We start from the raw sequence: 18,134 nt of genomic DNA, 5'->3' as shown, positions 1-18,134 counted from the left end.
TCTTTTCGTATTTCTATCATTATCCATTGTATGTATAAGTTGACAGCGTAAAAAGTGCACAAAGTGCAAAAAGTGTAGCAACTTTCTACTAAAACGAATAGATCTATTTACTGGCAACACTTAATAATTGTCACTTGGGTGCGAATTCATAGATTTGTTCGTGTTGCCTGTACTTTTTACACTTTTCATTAAAAATGTATATTATATGTCACACGAAGTATACACTTTTAATGAAATATGCAGAAAGTGCAAGCAACATGATATGAGGTCTGTTTTTGTTGCTTGTACTTTTTGCACTTTTCATTAAAAATGTATATTATACGTCACATGAAGTATACACGTTTAACGAAAAGCGCAGAAAGTGTAGGCAACAAAAACAGACCTATGAACAAAAGCTCATGTCACGTACGCCACACCACACACTAATATTAAAAATGAGAATATGCAGTAATGTATATAAATATTACCAGCGCTGTCTATCGGTAATTTTCGTCATTTTTGTAAGGCTTTTTCTATACGTATACGTTTTTACATTCTCATTTCATTCTGTTGCGTGGTTACGTTGTATACACATATATATTAAATAAGAGGAGGTATAGTGGTGTGGTATTACAGTGGTTATGTGTATGTGAGGGCCTGTGGCCCAATAATTAACCCAGCCCAACCTAAAGAGACAAGTAGTAGTATGTAGGAGATATATGTATATGTAGGAGTAAGAAAGAGAGCTGATGAGATAAGATGATTCGCATATATACAATACATACCAACTATCAAGCAATACCAGACCAACGACATACGCACACGACTCTTGAAATCTGTCATGTCGTGTCATGATGGTATCATGTGTTTCCTGCAAACCTGCAATCTGTTAATTTCTTGATAATAGAAAGTTAATAGGAGAAAGAATAATATAATCATATTTAGTGTAAATAAACGTTTAATTGGCCAAGAATGCAATGCCCGCGCGTAGACGGCACGTTGGCCCCGAGGTAGATAATGGTTTTATGATTAGAACCTCAAATGAGTGGAATCATTACAGTGACACGAAGCAACAGCAGCCGGAATATTATTGCAATGAAAAACAAGTGTCCAACTTAACGTATAACGACACAAAACGTGAAATTCAGCCAGTGGGCCCAGTAACGATGACGTCCCGAGACAGGACTGACGAATTCATTAATGCTATCAGGACGATGGAGAGTAGAAAAGCCGTTCCCCGTGCAGCGGCTTTACAAAATCCTCGACGTGCACGACAAATAGGGACCTATTCAGATTTCATGGTGAATGCTAAGGCTATTGGCAAAAACATAGCAAGCACCTATGCAAAACTGGAAAAGCTTGCTCTATGTAAGATTATAACTCACAAAACACTCTAAGTAAATTTCTCTGTAATTTAAACTTACGTATGTCAGCTAAATAATTTTACACGTATATCAAACATTCGTTTTTCATTATGCTCTTATCATATGAAAACAATTTTTACTCAATGTTTTCAAAATAGCAGAGTATCATTTTCATAAGTAATTATCCCCCATTGATAGATATAAGTTACATTTTATCCCTTTAAATAGTATTAAAAATCATTTTTATTTTAGTGGCAAAAAAGAAATCAATATTTAATGATAGACAGATGGAGATTGAGGACTTGACCAATATTATTAAAAATGACTTAACAAGCTTGAACCAACAAATAGGAAAATTACAAGAGCTTAGTAGACGGCAGCGTGATAGCTTTGCAGCTTCTCAAGGTCATCATATAACTTCGCATTCATCATCTGTAGTAATGACTTTACAATCAAAACTTGCTAATATGTCAAATCATTTTAAAAGTGTGTTGGAAGTTCGTTCTGAGGTATGTTATTTATTATTCTTTAAAATATTATTACGAATGTAACAGTGGGAATTATTTTTATAATTATTCTTTATAGAATATGAGAGAAGAACATAGTAGAAGACAACAATTTACACAAGGAACTGTGTCCACAAAGCTGCCACCTAGTGTAGTTTCTGGACAACAAGGATCTATACTTTTACAAGAACAAGATAAAAATTCATCAGTAGTTATTGACTTAGGGGAAGGAATGCAAATTCAAACTCAACATCAAACACAAGATGATACAGTATGTATTAAAATCTTATGTTCTGTTTATAAATGTTACTAAATAAGAAAAATGTGATTTTGTATTACAGGAATCATATCTTCAATCACGGGCAGAAACAATGCAAAACATTGAATCTACCATAATTGAACTTGGTGGAATCTTTCAACAATTAGCTCACATGATTAAAGAACAAGAAGAAATGGTTGAAAGAATAGACAGTAATATAGAAGATACAGAATTAAATGTGCAAGCTGCACATACAGAAATTCTCAAATATTTTCAATCAGTGACAAATAATAGATGGCTAATGATAAAGATATTTGCAGTTCTTATATTCTTTTTCATATTTTTCGTGGTTTTTCTGGCATAAGTAAATTATTTATAATCGTAGGTAGTCCTATTGGTAAAATTTCTTAGTAATATATGTAAGCGATATTGTTTATATAAAGATTTTTCAAAAGTGAGCTACATGTCTATTGTTATGTAGTTATGCATTTAAAGCATTTGTTTATACTCTTTTATTAAATTTTGTGAATAATGTAATTGCTGTAAATTCTACACTGCATTACTGCCTATGATATGAAAAACTATTGTAAATCATTAAGGATAAATAAAAATATATAATTTTTATGATAAACGTAAACCTGTAATAATAAATTATATTTTATTTTTAAACCCATATACATATACATATACATATATATATATATATATATATATACTATATATACATATATATTTATATAACAATTATTGTTTTTTAATATAAGAATACATAATTCAATTTTCCTTCAGAATATATATATTAAATTATTTTTCATTGTAATTTAGTAAGACGAATTCACATTATTAAGTTTTTAAAAATTATTTAAATAGTTCAAGATTTTCATATAAACAATATATATCAATTGCCTAAAATTAAATACACTGGAACTATAAACACAAGAACTATAAACCAAATCTTACATAGTTAAAAAGTCATAAGTATGCGGAATTACATTAATGTTGATTGGGACAGTTACTGAAAGAATATCACATTCGAAACTCGTATTGGAGTATATGTACAATTGAAGCAATTTTTCTGACTTGCTAATGCTATAGTGAATGCAATGGTTACTGTATAAGTACTAACACTGCATGACTATTTTCCTCCCTTTTCTTAGAAAATAGTATTATAACAATGGGCCTATAAGTTAAGTAGTAATGCTAAATCTAATTTATAGGCACATTGCATAGTAAAAAAGAATCTAAGCTTTTCCACTATGATGAAACTTATCCAAGGACTCTCCAGAAGAATGTAAAGAGCCTAAAATTAAGAATTTTTACATTAGAGAGCATAAAACTTTTATAAAAATGAAGTATAGATATTTTTTTATGTTGAAATAATCGATTACTAATAAATAAATTAAAAATCATGAAGAATTCGACAAAAAAATCTAATTAACAAAAAAAACGAGAACTCGCATCATCAACCTTATTATCTCTACTTGGGGTTATTCCCTCCTTCCATTGTACTCCAAAATTGTCTGACTTTAGAGAATCGCTTGCGTCCTTGCATGCATTAAACAATAATATAAACTAATGAAAAAAACCATCATGTATGAAATACGCGGATTATTATTCTAAACAAAAATTAAAATCTCACTTACAAACTAATAATAATAAAGCCATCGGAAGAAATCTAGCTAGCACAAACCTTTATTATTGCGATTCCGCTGATCTCGCTGATGCGGTTGGAAACCAGAATTGCGTAAGGGTGGCAGTGATTCTTCGCCCCATGAATGTGATGTTCCAAGGGGTGGTGGCAAAATAGTACCGGGAGGAGGAAGCTGGTGAATATGATTACTGGGAGGATGAAAGATTGGAGGTGGTGATCTGTGACGATCAAAGGGTGGAATCATGTGAGGAGAAATCGGTAGTGGAGGAGAACTGACAGTCTCGTATCTGCTAGAATTTGGTGGTGGAAGATGAAGAGGTGGGTGCAGAGGTGGCATTGGTGGAGGTGAAGAGAGACGACCGCCCAATGGTGGAGGCCTCTGACTAACGTCGTAATGCGTATCACTCATATTTGGCAAAGGTGGAGGCATAAAAAGTGGTAAAGGAGGACCAAACATATAGGAAGGAGGGGGTGGTGGAGGTACACCAGAAGAGCCGGCAAACATAATAGGTGAACTTGATGACTCTGCTCCTAAATACATTGGGGATGTGGTAGACTCTCCATTTGCTTCTAAGCCTGTATGAGAGTTAGTTTAAAAGCTCACAGTTACATTTACATACTGCTTAAAAAACGCGATATAAAATTAATCCTGTTAAAGCTAAAAAGTAAGCTTACTACTCTATTTTACTAAATTTCTATTCTACTAATTTTATTGAGCTTTTTATACTTAGTCCCTACAAATATTCTACTTTGATTTCAATTGCAAAAGTTCGATGTGTTAAATTTAGTTCAATGACTTACGATGTATTTTGGCTTCAGAGTCTACATCGTTCATGTTTTTCTCTACAAGTGTAAGACGGTTCCGTAGCTGGCCAGCCTCTACCTTTGATTCTTCCAAGCGACGTTCGTTTTGGCGTGCGGCAAGCTGTTTAAAATAATTACTAAAACTTATACATCTGAAGAATTAACAGTTAGTTTGTCATTAATATTTTCTTACCCAATGCTCATGGACCTTCATTTCCAGTGTTGAAATCTGACCCTTGTACTCTCTTTCTTGGTCAATTATTTCTCGTTTCAAAAGTTCTATTTGTTGTCTACAAAAAAATATTAATGTGTAGAACAGAAATTAAAATTTTAGTGTTATATATAATTAATTACTTATAATTTTGCAGCTCATTTTGTAATGTTTGCAGTCTTTCTACAGTTGACATTACTTCACCTTGTTTCTGAAGCCATAACGCTTCTTCCCTATAAGAAAGGCAGTATAAATTTGGTGATGATAATATTTACATACTATATATTTTATATTAATCTACTTTTGTCGTTGAGCTTCTTTTTCTTTAAAGAAGTTTGACAGCACTTCCAAACGCACTTCAGCATCTTTTTTTTCTTTTTCTGCCAATTTACATTGATCTGTGAGTGAACCCATTTCCTCTTGAATAAGCTTCATATGTTCTGTGTAAAGAAAATAAAATAAAGAAAATAAAATAAAGAAAATATAATACATATATTTAATATAATTAAATAAAATAAATTTTACAGCACTACATAATTTTTACCTTCAAGTAAGCTATGGGCACCCTCTACCTCACTTAATTTAATTTTAAGGTCATCTCTTTCTTGTAAAAGTTGTATGGCTTCAGCTTTAATATGAGATACATCATATAATTTATTTATATCTAAAGAATTTGAGTTAAATTCTTTGATAACTTCAATAAGATCCTTAATTTCAATTTCTCTTTCCTTTAATTCTTTGGTTAGATTTGATTTATTTGTAGATAGCTATTAAAAAGATAATATGTGCAAATGATAGATCAATGATATTGCATTAATAAATTTTTATAAACTTACCTCATTAACTTTTGTTTGAAGTGATTCTACTTTGGCTACTAATTGTTGCTCCCAATTATCTTTACTATTTAGTTCAGCTTTATACTCATCATTAATTCGATTAATTTCATCTTCAAGTTTTTCACATTTAAATTTTACAGAATTGAGTTCAGTTGTCAATGCTTCATTCTAAAAATAATATATGAAAGAAAACTCATGTTACAAAACAAATTGAACAAAATTTACCTCTTGCGTCTTGTATTTCAGATCACAAATTAAAGACTCATTCACAGCTTGCTGAGCATTTAAACGAGATTGCAAATCCTCTATAGATTGAGCAATAGGATTTACTTCATTGTTTGATGAAAGAACTTCGCGTAACATTTTTTCTAATTCCAGCCCAGCTTCTGTAGCACTTTCCAAATCTTTTTCCAAAGTTGCTACTTGCTCTTCTAAATCATCCTTTGCATTTTGTGATGACAGTAATTCAGCTTTCAATGATAAAACCATTTCATTTGATCCAAATGATTCATCTTCAATAGAAATAAGTTTATCCTTGGTGACCTTGAAATTTTCTTGCAACATTGCACATTCTTTCACAGAAATTAATAATTCCTTTTCTAATTTATTAATTTTACTAATAAGCTGTTTATCTCTTTTAATATTTTCAATATAATAATATCCTAAAGAAAATAATAGTATAGTCACAGCAGTCAAGCTCACATACATAAAAGATTCCCAGTAATTACGACCTATATTTACAATATGTCCAACAGAATTTTCTTCATGCTCAATGAAATTATGCTGATCTGTTTCAATTATCTTAGGACAATCATGCTCAGCTGTACAAGTATCCAAAGATGCTGATAATATTTCTTTATTATTTAGTTGCTCATTATTTTGTGGTAAATCCTCATTTATTTTTGAATTTGTAGGGTTTGCCAACTCATCATGTTTAATTTGAAAGTCAGTTACTTCATTCTCATTTTGATTAAAATTAAAAGTTTCTGTATTTGAAGAAAATTCTGCATTTAATTCTCTAAAAGAAGTATCATCAGTAATTTTACTGCTCTCATTTATAGTGTTTCCATCAAACAAAGCTTCTTTATTCTCATTGACAGTATCATCAGTTTTTAACACTTCATCTTCTGTAATCTTACTGTGTCCATTTTCATTGGTAATACCTTCAGTATTTAAAACCCTAGTTTTTATAACTTCATTTTGCTCATTTTCATTAATAGTGTTTTCATTAAGCAATGCTTCTTTATTCTCATTGATAGTACTGTCAGTTTCTAAAGATTTATCTTCTGTAATTTTACTTTTTTCATTTTCATTGATAATATCTTCAGTATTCAAACCCCCATTTTTTGTAACTTCATTTTGTTCATTTTCATTAACAGTGTTTTCAGTATTCAGAGCACTATTTTCTAGAACTTTCTTTTGCTCATTTTCACTAATCTTACTTTCAGTGTTCAAAGCATTGTTTTCCATTACTTTCCTTTGCTCATTTGTATTGACATTATTTTCATTATTCACAGCATTATTTTCTGTAACTTTGTTTTGTTTATTTATATTCATATTATTTTCAGTATCCAGAATACTATTTTCTTTAACTTTGCTTTGACCACTTAAATTAATCTCGTTTTCAGTATTCACAGCATTATTTTCTGTATTTATATTTTGAATCTCTCTCTGTTCATCATCATGTGCTACATTTATATTCTTAGTTTCAATTTTATTTTCAATATTACTTAATTGCATACTTTCTGTATTAAATTTTGATTCATTTATATATGTTTCATTATAGTGCTCTTCAGCTTTATTCATATCACTTGATAGAGGTGATTCCTTCATCATGTTTTCTTCTGAGTTATGTTTCTTATGACCTAACATATTTACCAAAGGGGATTTAAAAGCTGGATCTGTTTGACTCTTATTATCACTCTGTGTTTCAAATGTCAGTATAGCAGGTGTAGGAGTAGTATTTTCATTTGCTGTTGGTTGATATATATTTACTGTGCCATCAACATAATTTATATTATTTAAATCATTTTGTTCCCCATTTACTGGCAATATATTGGTATCATTAATTTCTGCAGATACTAAAGTATTATTAATCAGATTATTTGATATATTTAAAGCCTCAGTACCTAAAGATTCTTCATGATAAGTTTGTGTTTCATTTTCTGCTTTAGTCATTTTAGATGCTCCATTTAGATTTTCTTCCAAAGTGCTACCAGAAAATTCTATTTCATTCTCTTTGGATACTTCATCAATTGTTTCCTTTTTTTGACTTATTGGTGGTTCTTCTATCTTTAACATATTTTGTTCATGTATTGTTTGTGCAGAGCTATTTAAATTATTAAAAATTAGGGTATTTGTCTGTTTTTCCATTTCTTTTAATTCATTTTCCTTATTGTTTCTCAATAAATCAGATTTGAGATTTGCAGATACCTGATCATCAATATTTGTTAAATTTTCTTCTGAATTTTCAGAACTACTCAAAGTTTTATTTTTTTCAAAATATCTATTAATAATTTCATGGAAATGACTTGAAGTAACAGGTTTTAAATCCCTTTTGAGTACCTTGCTCTCTATTACCATGTTTTTTGGAACAAAACCAAACTCTTCATTTATCTAAAATGATGATAAATATATTTATTATATATACATAGAAAAAATTGAATTTATATGTAGATACCTCAGCTGCTAAATAATCTTTATATGGATTATCTTGCTTTCTACCATAGATTTTAACTTTAGCACCAACATTGAAAGACAATATAAATGGTTGATGTTTATGATATACCATATTAGTACGTCCTTCAGCAATGGGAACTAAATAAATAAATTATATAGTATTTAACATATATATTAGCTGTATTATAATTTATTTAAAATTATTATGAATACCAAAAGTATGGCTTCATTTACCTGAGCAGTTTTTATCATAGCACTGAATTACAAATGAAGTTTGTGAAGAACATTTTGATCCATTAACAAAAACAAAGACAATTAAACATATACACTTTATAAATAAATTTATTTTCGTCATATTTGTATTAATGAAAACTTCCACATCACTAATAATGTACAACTACAGTGTCATCAAAAAGTAGCCCAACCTAATAATTCTATATAGCATTAACTGCAACAGTGGAGTATACGAAGAATTTACACAACAAGTGAAAGGAAACTATATCCGAATTCCGAAGGGTCCGAAAGTTAAGGCTCGTTTACATTTCATACATGAAGTACATACTGTACATAGTAATTGCGATGTATGGCTTTTCCTAATTTTTCGATGCATTTAGGAACCGCTTTGAAAAGCCACCAGCGCTTTAACTACGCGCGCCTATAGAGACCGTGCACACCAACACAATGATAGCAAAGTGTCAATGTATAACTGTATACGTATAAATAAATTACACTCAAAAACTGCGAAAATTGACCGATAGTTTGCGCTGATAGTATGCATATACACCAATATACATTCTTATCTCACTGTCATTGTGTTAGTGTGCACGGTCTCTATAGGTCTGTTCTTTTTCGCTGTTTGCTACACTAGTGCAATAAGTTAGAGTGGAGAAAACATATGTTTGTCTTATTTCAACTAATTGCATTAGTACTCTCGATAGTGCAGCGAAAAGGAACAAACGATATGTAACTCATCCTCGCTTACCTCGTATATACACAGTGAGAAATTAAATCGTTTGTAGCTCAGGCCTCAGGCCCGTTTCAACTCAAACTTTAACGGAGGTTTAATTTGCTAAACTCAAGTTAACAAATAGTGTCCGTAACACAAGCTATACCACTTTAACTCGTGGTTAGCTTAACTATGTCTGGTTGAAATGGCCCTCAGATAGTGTAGTAATGGATTAAAAAATATAATTCAACCCGGGAATGAAACCTATAGTATAGTTAAGGTGTGGTGTGCTCTTGGCACTTCTACAAGATTCCCAAAGATCAGAAAATGAATTCGAATCATTTACTATTCGGAAGGAATCTTGTAGAAGTGAGCCCCCCCACCGCGACAAGGTGGCACACCGTCGGGGAGGGAGGCGGCGCCGCCTCACCTGAAACAGAAAGAAAACAAAAATAAAATTAAAAAAACTAGTAATAAACCCGAAATGTGGAAGGATTTTCAAGGAAAATATTTCCACATTTCAGATTCTAATTGGGAATTTCAAGGACAGACAAAGATATAAATTAATAAAGCATGCTAAAAAAAACGAATGAAAAGAGAAGCTAACGAAATTGTTACTTCTTTCCAGCGGTTAGTTGAGAAGCTTCCTCCTCTCGAGCGTGAATGTTAATTCACACAAAGGTCAACCAGATCATGACTGATACTCTCCTCAGTGACTAATTACCCTTACTTTCTTTGTCCCTTGGTGTGGATCCGAGTTGTCACACGAAGAACTACTACGTCGAGGAAACGATTTACACATCAATAAAGATGGACCCCTATTAGGTGAACTTAATGAGCCAACGTCGAGAGTCCACAAGGACAAAGTAAGTAAGGGTTGATAGTCACTGAAGGAGGATCAGCCCGAGCCAATTGACACTCGAGAGTCCACTTCTCAACAAACATCTGTACTTGAATTAACAAAGAAAGGAAATAATAAAACTAAGTTTGCCTATCCTTGAAATTATTTAAACAAATGGGGACTTAAGTAAACGGACGGTCTTTACTCCCTACTCCTTGGCAGCTTTGTCCTACAAGAGTCCTTTCTAAAACATAAAATAAATTAAACAAGCATGAGAAATAGGAAAAGAAATTATTTGCCTGTACGTCCTCTTCCGATGACGGCCCATTCCAAGTGACGGTTTGACTTGGTCCAATCCAGGTTGGAAACGGCGCATTATTCATATAGATTCGTATAGGATTTATATGGATATTGGAAAATGTGGTCACTACCCATGGTCCTCTCCCGATCCAACTGAAACAGAGAGAAAACAAAAATAAACTTGAAAAAACGAGTATTAAATCCGAAAAGTGGAAGGATTTTCAAGGAAAATATTTCCACATTTCAGATTCTAATTGGGAATTTCAAGCACAGACAAAGATATAAATTAATAAAGCATGCTAAAAAAAGCGAATGAAAAGTGAAGCTAACGAAATTGTTACTTCTTTCCAGCGGTTAGTTGAGAAGCTTCCTCCTCTCGAGCGTGAATGTTAATTCACACAAAGGTCAACCAGATCATGACTGATACTCTCCTCAGTGACTAATTGTCCTTACTTTCTTTGTCCCTTGGTGTGGATCCGAGTTGTCACACGAAGAACTACTACGTCGAGGAAACGATTTACACATCAATAAAGATGGACCCCTATTAGGTGAACTTAATGAGCCAACGTCGAGAGTCCACAAGGACAAAGTAAGTAAGGGTTGATAGTCACTGAAGGAGAATCAGCCCGAGCCAGTTGACACTCGAGAGTCCACTTCTCAACAAACATCTGTACTTGAATTAACAAAGAAAGGAAATAATAAAACTAAGTTTGCCTATCCTTGAAATTATTTAAACAAATGGGGACTTAAGTAAACGGACGGTCTTTACTCCCTACTCCTTGGCAGCTTTGTCCTACAAGAGTCCTTTCTAAAACATAAAATAAATTAAACAAGCATGAGAAATAGGAAAAGAAATTATTTGCCTGTACGTCCTCTTCCGATGACGGCCCGATTCCAAGTGACGGTTTGACTTGGTCCAATCCAGGTTGGAAACGGCGCATTATTCATATAGATTCGTATAGGATTTATATGGATATTGGAAAATGTGGTCACTACCCATGGTCCTCTCCCGATCCAACTGAAACAGAAAGAAAACAAAAATAAACTTGAAAAAACGAGTATTAAACCCGAAAAGTGGAAGGATTTTCAAGGAAAATATTTCCACATTTCAGATTCTAATTGGGAATTTCAAGGACAGACAAAGATATAAATTAATAAAGCATGCTAAAAAAAACGAATGAAAAGAGAAGCTAACGAAATTGTTACTTCTTTCCAGCGGTTAGTTGAGAAGCTTCCTCCTCTCGAGCGTGAATGTTAATTCACACAAAGGTCAACCAGATCATGACTGATACTCTCCTCAGTGACTAATTACCCTTACTTTCTTTGTCCCTTGGTGTGGATCCGAGTTGTCACACGAAGAACTACTACGTCGAGGAAACGATTTACACATCAATAAAGATGGACCCCTATTAGGTGAACTTAATGAGCCAACGTCGAGAGTCCACAAGGACAAAGTAAGTAAGGGTTGATAGTCACTGAAGGAGGATCAGCCCGAGCCAGTTGACACTCGAGAGTCCACTTCTCAACAAACATCTGTACTTGAATTAACAAAGAAAGGAAATAATAAAACTAAGTTTGCCTATCCTTGAAATTATTTAAACAAATGGGGACTTAAGTAAACGGACGGTCTTTACTCCCTACTCCTTGGCAGCTTTGTCCTACAAGAGTCCTTTCTAAAACATAAAATAAATTAAACAAGCATGAGAAATAGGAAAAGAAATTATTTGCCTGTACGTCCTCTTCCGATGACGGCCCGATTCCAAGTGACGGTTTGACTTGGTCCAATCCAGGTTGGAAACGGCGCATTATTCATATAGATTCGTATAGGATTTATATGGATATTGGAAAATGTGGTCACTACCCATGGTCCTCTCCCGATCCAACTGAAACAGAAAGAAAACAAAAATAAACTTGAAAAAACGAGTATTAAACCCGAAAAGTGGAAGGATTTTCAAGGAAAATATTTCCACATTTCAGATTCTAATTGGGAATTTCAAGGACAGACAAAGATATAAATTAATAAAGCATGCTAAAAAAAACGAATGAAAAGAGAAGCTAACGAAATTGTTACTTCTTTCCAGCGGTTAGTTGAGAAGCTTCCTCCTCTCGAGCGTGAATGTTAATTCACACAAAGGTCAACCAGATCATGACTGATACTCTCCTCAGTGACTAATTACCCTTACTTTCTTTGTCCCTTGGTGTGGATCCGAGTTGTCACACGAAGAACTACTACGTCGAGGAAACGATTTACACATCAATAAAGATGGACCCCTATTAGGTGAACTTAATGAGCCAACGTCGAGAGTCCACAAGGACAAAGTAAGTAAGGGTTGATAGTCACTGAAGGAGGATCAGCCCGAGCCAGTTGACACTCGAGAGTCCACTTCTCAACAAACATCTGTACTTGAATTAACAAAGATAGGAAATAATAAAACTAAGTTTGCCTATCCTTGAAATTATTTAAACAAATGGGGACTTAAGTAAACGGACGGTCTTTACTCCCTACTCCTTGGCAGCTTTGTCCTACAAGAGTCCTTTCTAAAACATAAAATAAATTAAACAAGCATGAGAAATAGGAAAAGAAATTATTTGCCTGTACGTCCTCTTCCGATGACGGCCCGATTCCAAGTGACGGTTTGACTTGGTCCAATCCAGGTTGGAAACGGCGCATTATTCATATAGATTCGTATAGGATTTATATGGATATTGGAAAATGTGGTCACTACCCATGGTCCTCTCCCGATCCAACTGAAACAGAAAGAAAACAAAAATAAACTTGAAAAAACGAGTATTAAACCCGAAAAGTGGAAGGATTTTCAAGGAAAATATTTCCACATTTCAGATTCTAATTGGGAATTTCAAGGACAGACAAAGATATAAATTAATAAAGCATGCTAAAAAAAACGAATGAAAAGAGAAGCTAACGAAATTGTTACTTCTTTCCAGCGGTTAGTTGAGAAGCTTCCTCCTCTCGAGCGTGAATGTTAATTCACACAAAGGTCAACCAGATCATGACTGATACTCTCCTCAGTGACTAATTACCCTTACTTTCTTTGTCCCTTGGTGTGGATCCGAGTTGTCACACGAAGAACTACTACGTCGAGGAAACGATTTACACATCAATAAAGATGGACCCCTATTAGGTGAACTTAATGAGCCAACGTCGAGAGTCCACAAGGACAAAGTAAGTAAGGGTTGATAGTCACTGAAGGAGGATCAGCCCGAGCCAGTTGACACTCGAGAGTCCACTTCTCAACAAACATCTGTACTTGAATTAACAAAGATAGGAAATAATAAAACTAAGTTTGCCTATCCTTGAAATTATTTAAACAAATGGGGACTTAAGTAAACGGACGGTCTTTACTCCCTACTCCTTGGCAGCTTTGTCCTACAAGAGTCCTTCCTAAAACATAAAATAAATTAAACAAGCATGAGAAATAGGAAAAGAAATTATTTGCCTGTACGTCCTCCTCCGATGACGGCTCGATTCCGAATGACGTTTTGCCTTTCTCCAACCAAGGGAGAAAGTGGTACAGGGTTGGTTTCGATTCGTTATCGAATTTATATCGATATTGGACAATTTTGCCATTAGGAATAGTCCTCTTCCACTCCACCTGCAAAAAATAAATGTTAGTAAAATTTGAAAAAACGAGTATTTAACCTGAATTATGGAAGGATTGTCAAGGGAAATATTTCCGTATTGCAGTTTATAATTAAGAATTTCAAGAACTGGCAAAAAAGGTATTTAATACAAAAATTCTACTAAAAATATATGAGTAAAAATAAAGAGCAAATGGTATTTGAGTCTAGTTATTTGAGAAACTTTTTTCTGTCGAGAGTGAACGTTAATTCAATTAAGATGTGCCTTTATCAGTTGAACTGGACATGTGTGAGAAGATAAAATCCCCATAGAGAGTGACGTTGAGGTGATTCCCTTTATTTTAAAAGGAAATAAGAAACCTGAAAATGATAACATGCCTAATATCGAAAACTATAATGCCTACCCAATACGCAAGGCGAAAGAGCTTACATATAACGCAAATCTAAACCTAAATGAAATACAGAAAAAAGGCGCAAAATAGAAATAGACGCCATGGAGGATCAGAAATAACATGAAAAAAAAAAAGAAATGATTTTCACCGAAGAAAGACCAATTACAACCTATCAGTAGGTTTTCGGTCATTCTTCAGTTAATAAAAAAAAATTCCACGGTTTTACCCGCGGGACTCACTCATTCGGCGAACTCCCAGCAATAATCCATACATGTTCTGCGATAAAACCGACGATGGGGATGGCGATGTTAATGGCGTTGATGATGACGATGGAGATGAAGACGCTGACGTTATTCATTCGCGAAAAAAAGATTTTGAAACGACACTACGCGACGCGAATATTATTTTAATGTATAATAAGCGGGACAGCCGCACTCCGCGACGAACGCCTATCGACTGATACTACGAAACTCGGATTTTTCAAACGGCACTTTGCGACGCGAATTTTATTTTAACGTATACTACGCGGGACAACCGCACTCCGCGACGAACAATTCTCGAGTGACACTACGATACTCGGATTTTTCAAACGGCCCTGCGCAACGCGAATTTTATTTTAACGTGCACTACGCGAGACAACCGCACTTCGCGACGAACACTTCTCCAATGACACTACGAAACTCGGATTTTTCAAACGGCACTGCGCGACGCGATATTTTTTAACGTACACTACGCGGGACAACCGCACTCCGCGACGAACACTTCTCGAGTGAAACTACGATACTCGGATTTTTCAAACGGCACTGCGCGACGCGATATTTTTTAACGTACACTACGCGGGACAACCGTACTCCGCGACGAACACTTATTGACTGCCACTACGAAACTGGGATTTTTCAAACAGCACTTTGCGACGCGAATTTTATTTTAACATATACTACGCGGGACAACCGCACTCCGCGACGAAGAGTAATCGACTGACACTACGAAACTCGAGTCTCTCAAACGGCACAGCGCGAAACAAAACTTATTTTAACGTACACTACGCGGGACAACCGCACTCCGCGACGAACACTTATAGACTGACACTACGAGATTCGGATTTTTCAAACGGCATTGTTCGACACGAATTTTATTTTAACGCACACTACGCGGGACAACCGCACTCCGCAACGAACACTTATGGACTGACACTACGAAACCCGAATTTTTCAAACGGCACTGCGCGACGCGATTTTTATTTTAATGTATAATAAGCGGGACAACCGCAGTCCGCGACGAACACTTCTCGACTGACACTACGAAACTCGAATTTTTCAAACGGCACTGTGCGACACGAATTTTATTTTAACGTATAGTACGCGGGACAACCGTACTCCGTGACGAACACTTCTCGAGTGACACTACGATACTCGGATTTTTCAAACGGCACTTCGCGACGCGAATTTTATTTTAACGTATACTACGCGGGACAACCGCACTCCGCAACGAACACTTATGGACTGACACTACGAAACCCGAATTTTTCAAATGGGCACTGCGCGACGCAATTTTTTTTAACGTATACTACGCGGGACAACCGCACTTCGCGACGAACACTTCTCCAGTGACACTACGATACTCGGATTTTTCAAACGCCACTGCGCGACGCGATATTTTTTAACGTACACTACGCGGGACAACCGCACTTCGCGACGAACACTTCTCGACTGACACTACGAAACTCGGATCTCTCAAACGGCACAGCGCGACGCAAATCTTATTTTAACGTACACTACGCGGGACAACCGCACTCCGCGACGAACACTTATCGACTGACACTACGAAACTCGGATTTTTCAAACGGCACTATGCGACACGAATTTTATTTTAGCGTATACTACGCGGGACAACCGCACTCCGCGACGAACACTTCTCGACTGACACTACGAAACTCGGATTTTTCAAACGGCACTTTGCGACGCGAATTTTATTTTAAAGTATACTACGCGGGACAACCGCACTCCGCGACGAACACTTCTCGAGTGGCACTACGATACTCGGATTTTTCAAACAGCACTGCACAACGCGATTTTTTTTAACGTATACTACGCGGGACAACCGCACTCCGCGACGAACACTTCTCGAGTGGCTCTACGATACTCGGATTTTTCAAACAGCACTGCACAACGCGATTTTTTTTAACGTATTATACGCGGGACAACTGCACTCCGCGACGAACATTTATAGACTGACACTACGAAATCGGATTTTTCAAACGGCACTGCGCGACGCGATTTTTATTTTAATGTATAATAAGCGGGACAACCGCAGTCCGCGACGAACACTTCTCGACTGACACTACGAAACTCGGATCTCTCAAACGGCACATTGCGACGCAAATCTTATTTTAACGTACACTACGCGGGACAACCGTACTCCGCGAAGAACACTTATCGATTGACACTACGAAACTCGGATTTTTCAAACGGCACTGTGCGACGCGAATTTTATTTTAACGTATACTACGCGGGACAACCGTACTCCGTGACGAACACTTCTCGAGTGACACTGCGATACTCGGATTTTTCAAACGGCACTGCGCAACGCGATTTTTTTTAACGTACACTATGCGGGACAACCGCACTCCGCGACGAACACTTATCGACTGACACTACGAAAACCGGATTTTTCAAACTGCATTGCGCGACGCGATTTTTATTTTAATGTATAATAACCGGGACAACCGCACTCCGCGACGAACGCCTATCGACTGATACTACGAAACTCGGATTTTTCAAACGGCACTTTGCGACGCGAATTTTATTTTAACGTATACTACGCGGGACAACCGCACTCCGCGACGAACACTTATGGACTGACACTACGAAACCCGGATTTTTCAAACGACACTGCGCGACGCGATTTTTATTTTAAATTATACTACGCGGGACAACCGCAATCCGCGACGAACGCCTATCGACTGATACTACGAAACTCGGATTTTTCAAACGGCACTTCGCGACGCGAATTTTATTTTAACGTATACTACGCGGGACAACCGCACTTCGCGACGAACGCCTATCGACTGATACTACGAAACTCGGATTTTTCAAATGGTACATATTGCTTAAATTGCTTTTGCAAAATGCAGAAAATATATGTCTGTAGGGTTTGTTCTTTTTCACTGCACTATCAAACCGATGTAATTAGTTGGAATAAGATAAACATATAGATGTTTTCTAGCTCTAACTTTTTGCACTATGTTGCATTAGGGCAGCAATACAATGAAAAAGAACCAGACCTCTAGTAACATAGATGAAATCATAGACTATGTTTCCATCGAGGGTTTCATTCGGGTCAGGGCTGGGTTAGAGTTAGCGTTCCACCAATAGAAATATTCAGATTCGGACTCTAACCCCGGGATTCATAAATAAAACTTAAGCTCAAGTTCAAGCTTAAGACGGGTAAAATCTATAGTCTACGTAACACACCTTATAGGTTTCAAGGAGAGCTTGAACTCAAGTTCTCTTTATGAATCCCGGCCTAATAGTCTTCAACAGTTTCTATTGGTGGAACGCTAACCCTAACCCAGCTTAAACCCCCTCGATGGAAACAAATGTCTTGACCGGCGACTGGTTGGGAGAGAGCTAAAAGGTAGTAGGGTAGACCGGGTAGACCGTCGGTTCTACCTTTTGGCATCACTGGTTGGGGGGTTGGGGGTTTGAGACAGCGGCAGGCAGGGCAGGGCAGGCAGTCCTGGCAGTCAGCAGTCAGCACTCAGCAC

General features: G+C 35.8%; 2 protein-coding genes across 3 annotated transcripts; one reads left to right on the top strand and one right to left on the bottom strand.

The window, feature by feature from the left end:
* The first annotated feature begins 778 nt into the window (after positions 1–778).
* On the top strand, positions 779–2,727 carry Syx5 (syntaxin 5). The gene is made up of 4 exons (XM_066735914.1): positions 779–1,347; positions 1,596–1,852; positions 1,929–2,120; positions 2,191–2,727. Exons 1-4 carry the CDS (start codon positions 957–959, stop codon positions 2,470–2,472), a joined length of 1,122 nt encoding a protein of 373 aa, XP_066592011.1. The 5' UTR covers positions 779–956; the 3' UTR covers positions 2,473–2,727.
* A 105-nt stretch (positions 2,728–2,832) lies between these two features.
* Positions 2,833–8,729, bottom strand: Tango1 (transport and golgi organization 1). Of its 2 annotated transcripts, XM_066735937.1 has the most exons (12): positions 8,524–8,729; positions 8,291–8,427; positions 5,836–8,226; positions 5,611–5,778; positions 5,319–5,541; positions 5,076–5,214; positions 4,918–5,007; positions 4,757–4,853; positions 4,561–4,684; positions 3,799–4,335; positions 3,576–3,653; positions 2,834–3,408 (listed from the first exon to the last, which is right to left on the bottom strand). In XM_066735937.1, the coding sequence occupies exons 1-11, from the start codon at positions 8,642–8,644 to the stop codon at positions 3,586–3,588; spliced, it is 4,095 nt and encodes a 1,364-aa protein (XP_066592034.1). In that variant the 5' UTR covers positions 8,645–8,729; the 3' UTR covers positions 2,834–3,408; positions 3,576–3,585. The 2 variants fall into 2 exon arrangements, with proteins under 2 accessions (XP_066592035.1, XP_066592034.1); XM_066735938.1 differs by lacking the exon at positions 3,799–4,335 and having other exon boundaries at positions 2,833–3,408.
* Positions 8,730–18,134: the final 9,405 nt, after the last annotated feature.

The sequence above is a fragment of the Prorops nasuta genome, unplaced genomic scaffold (assembly GCF_024137725.1).
Source record: "Prorops nasuta isolate Cenicafe-Biocafe unplaced genomic scaffold, Cenicafe_Pnas_1.2 PNAS00015, whole genome shotgun sequence".
NCBI classification, from domain to species: domain Eukaryota; kingdom Metazoa; phylum Arthropoda; class Insecta; order Hymenoptera; family Bethylidae; genus Prorops; species Prorops nasuta.
The sequence above is the reverse complement of the archived record's forward strand: the minus strand, read 5'-3'. Positions and strand labels throughout refer to the sequence as shown.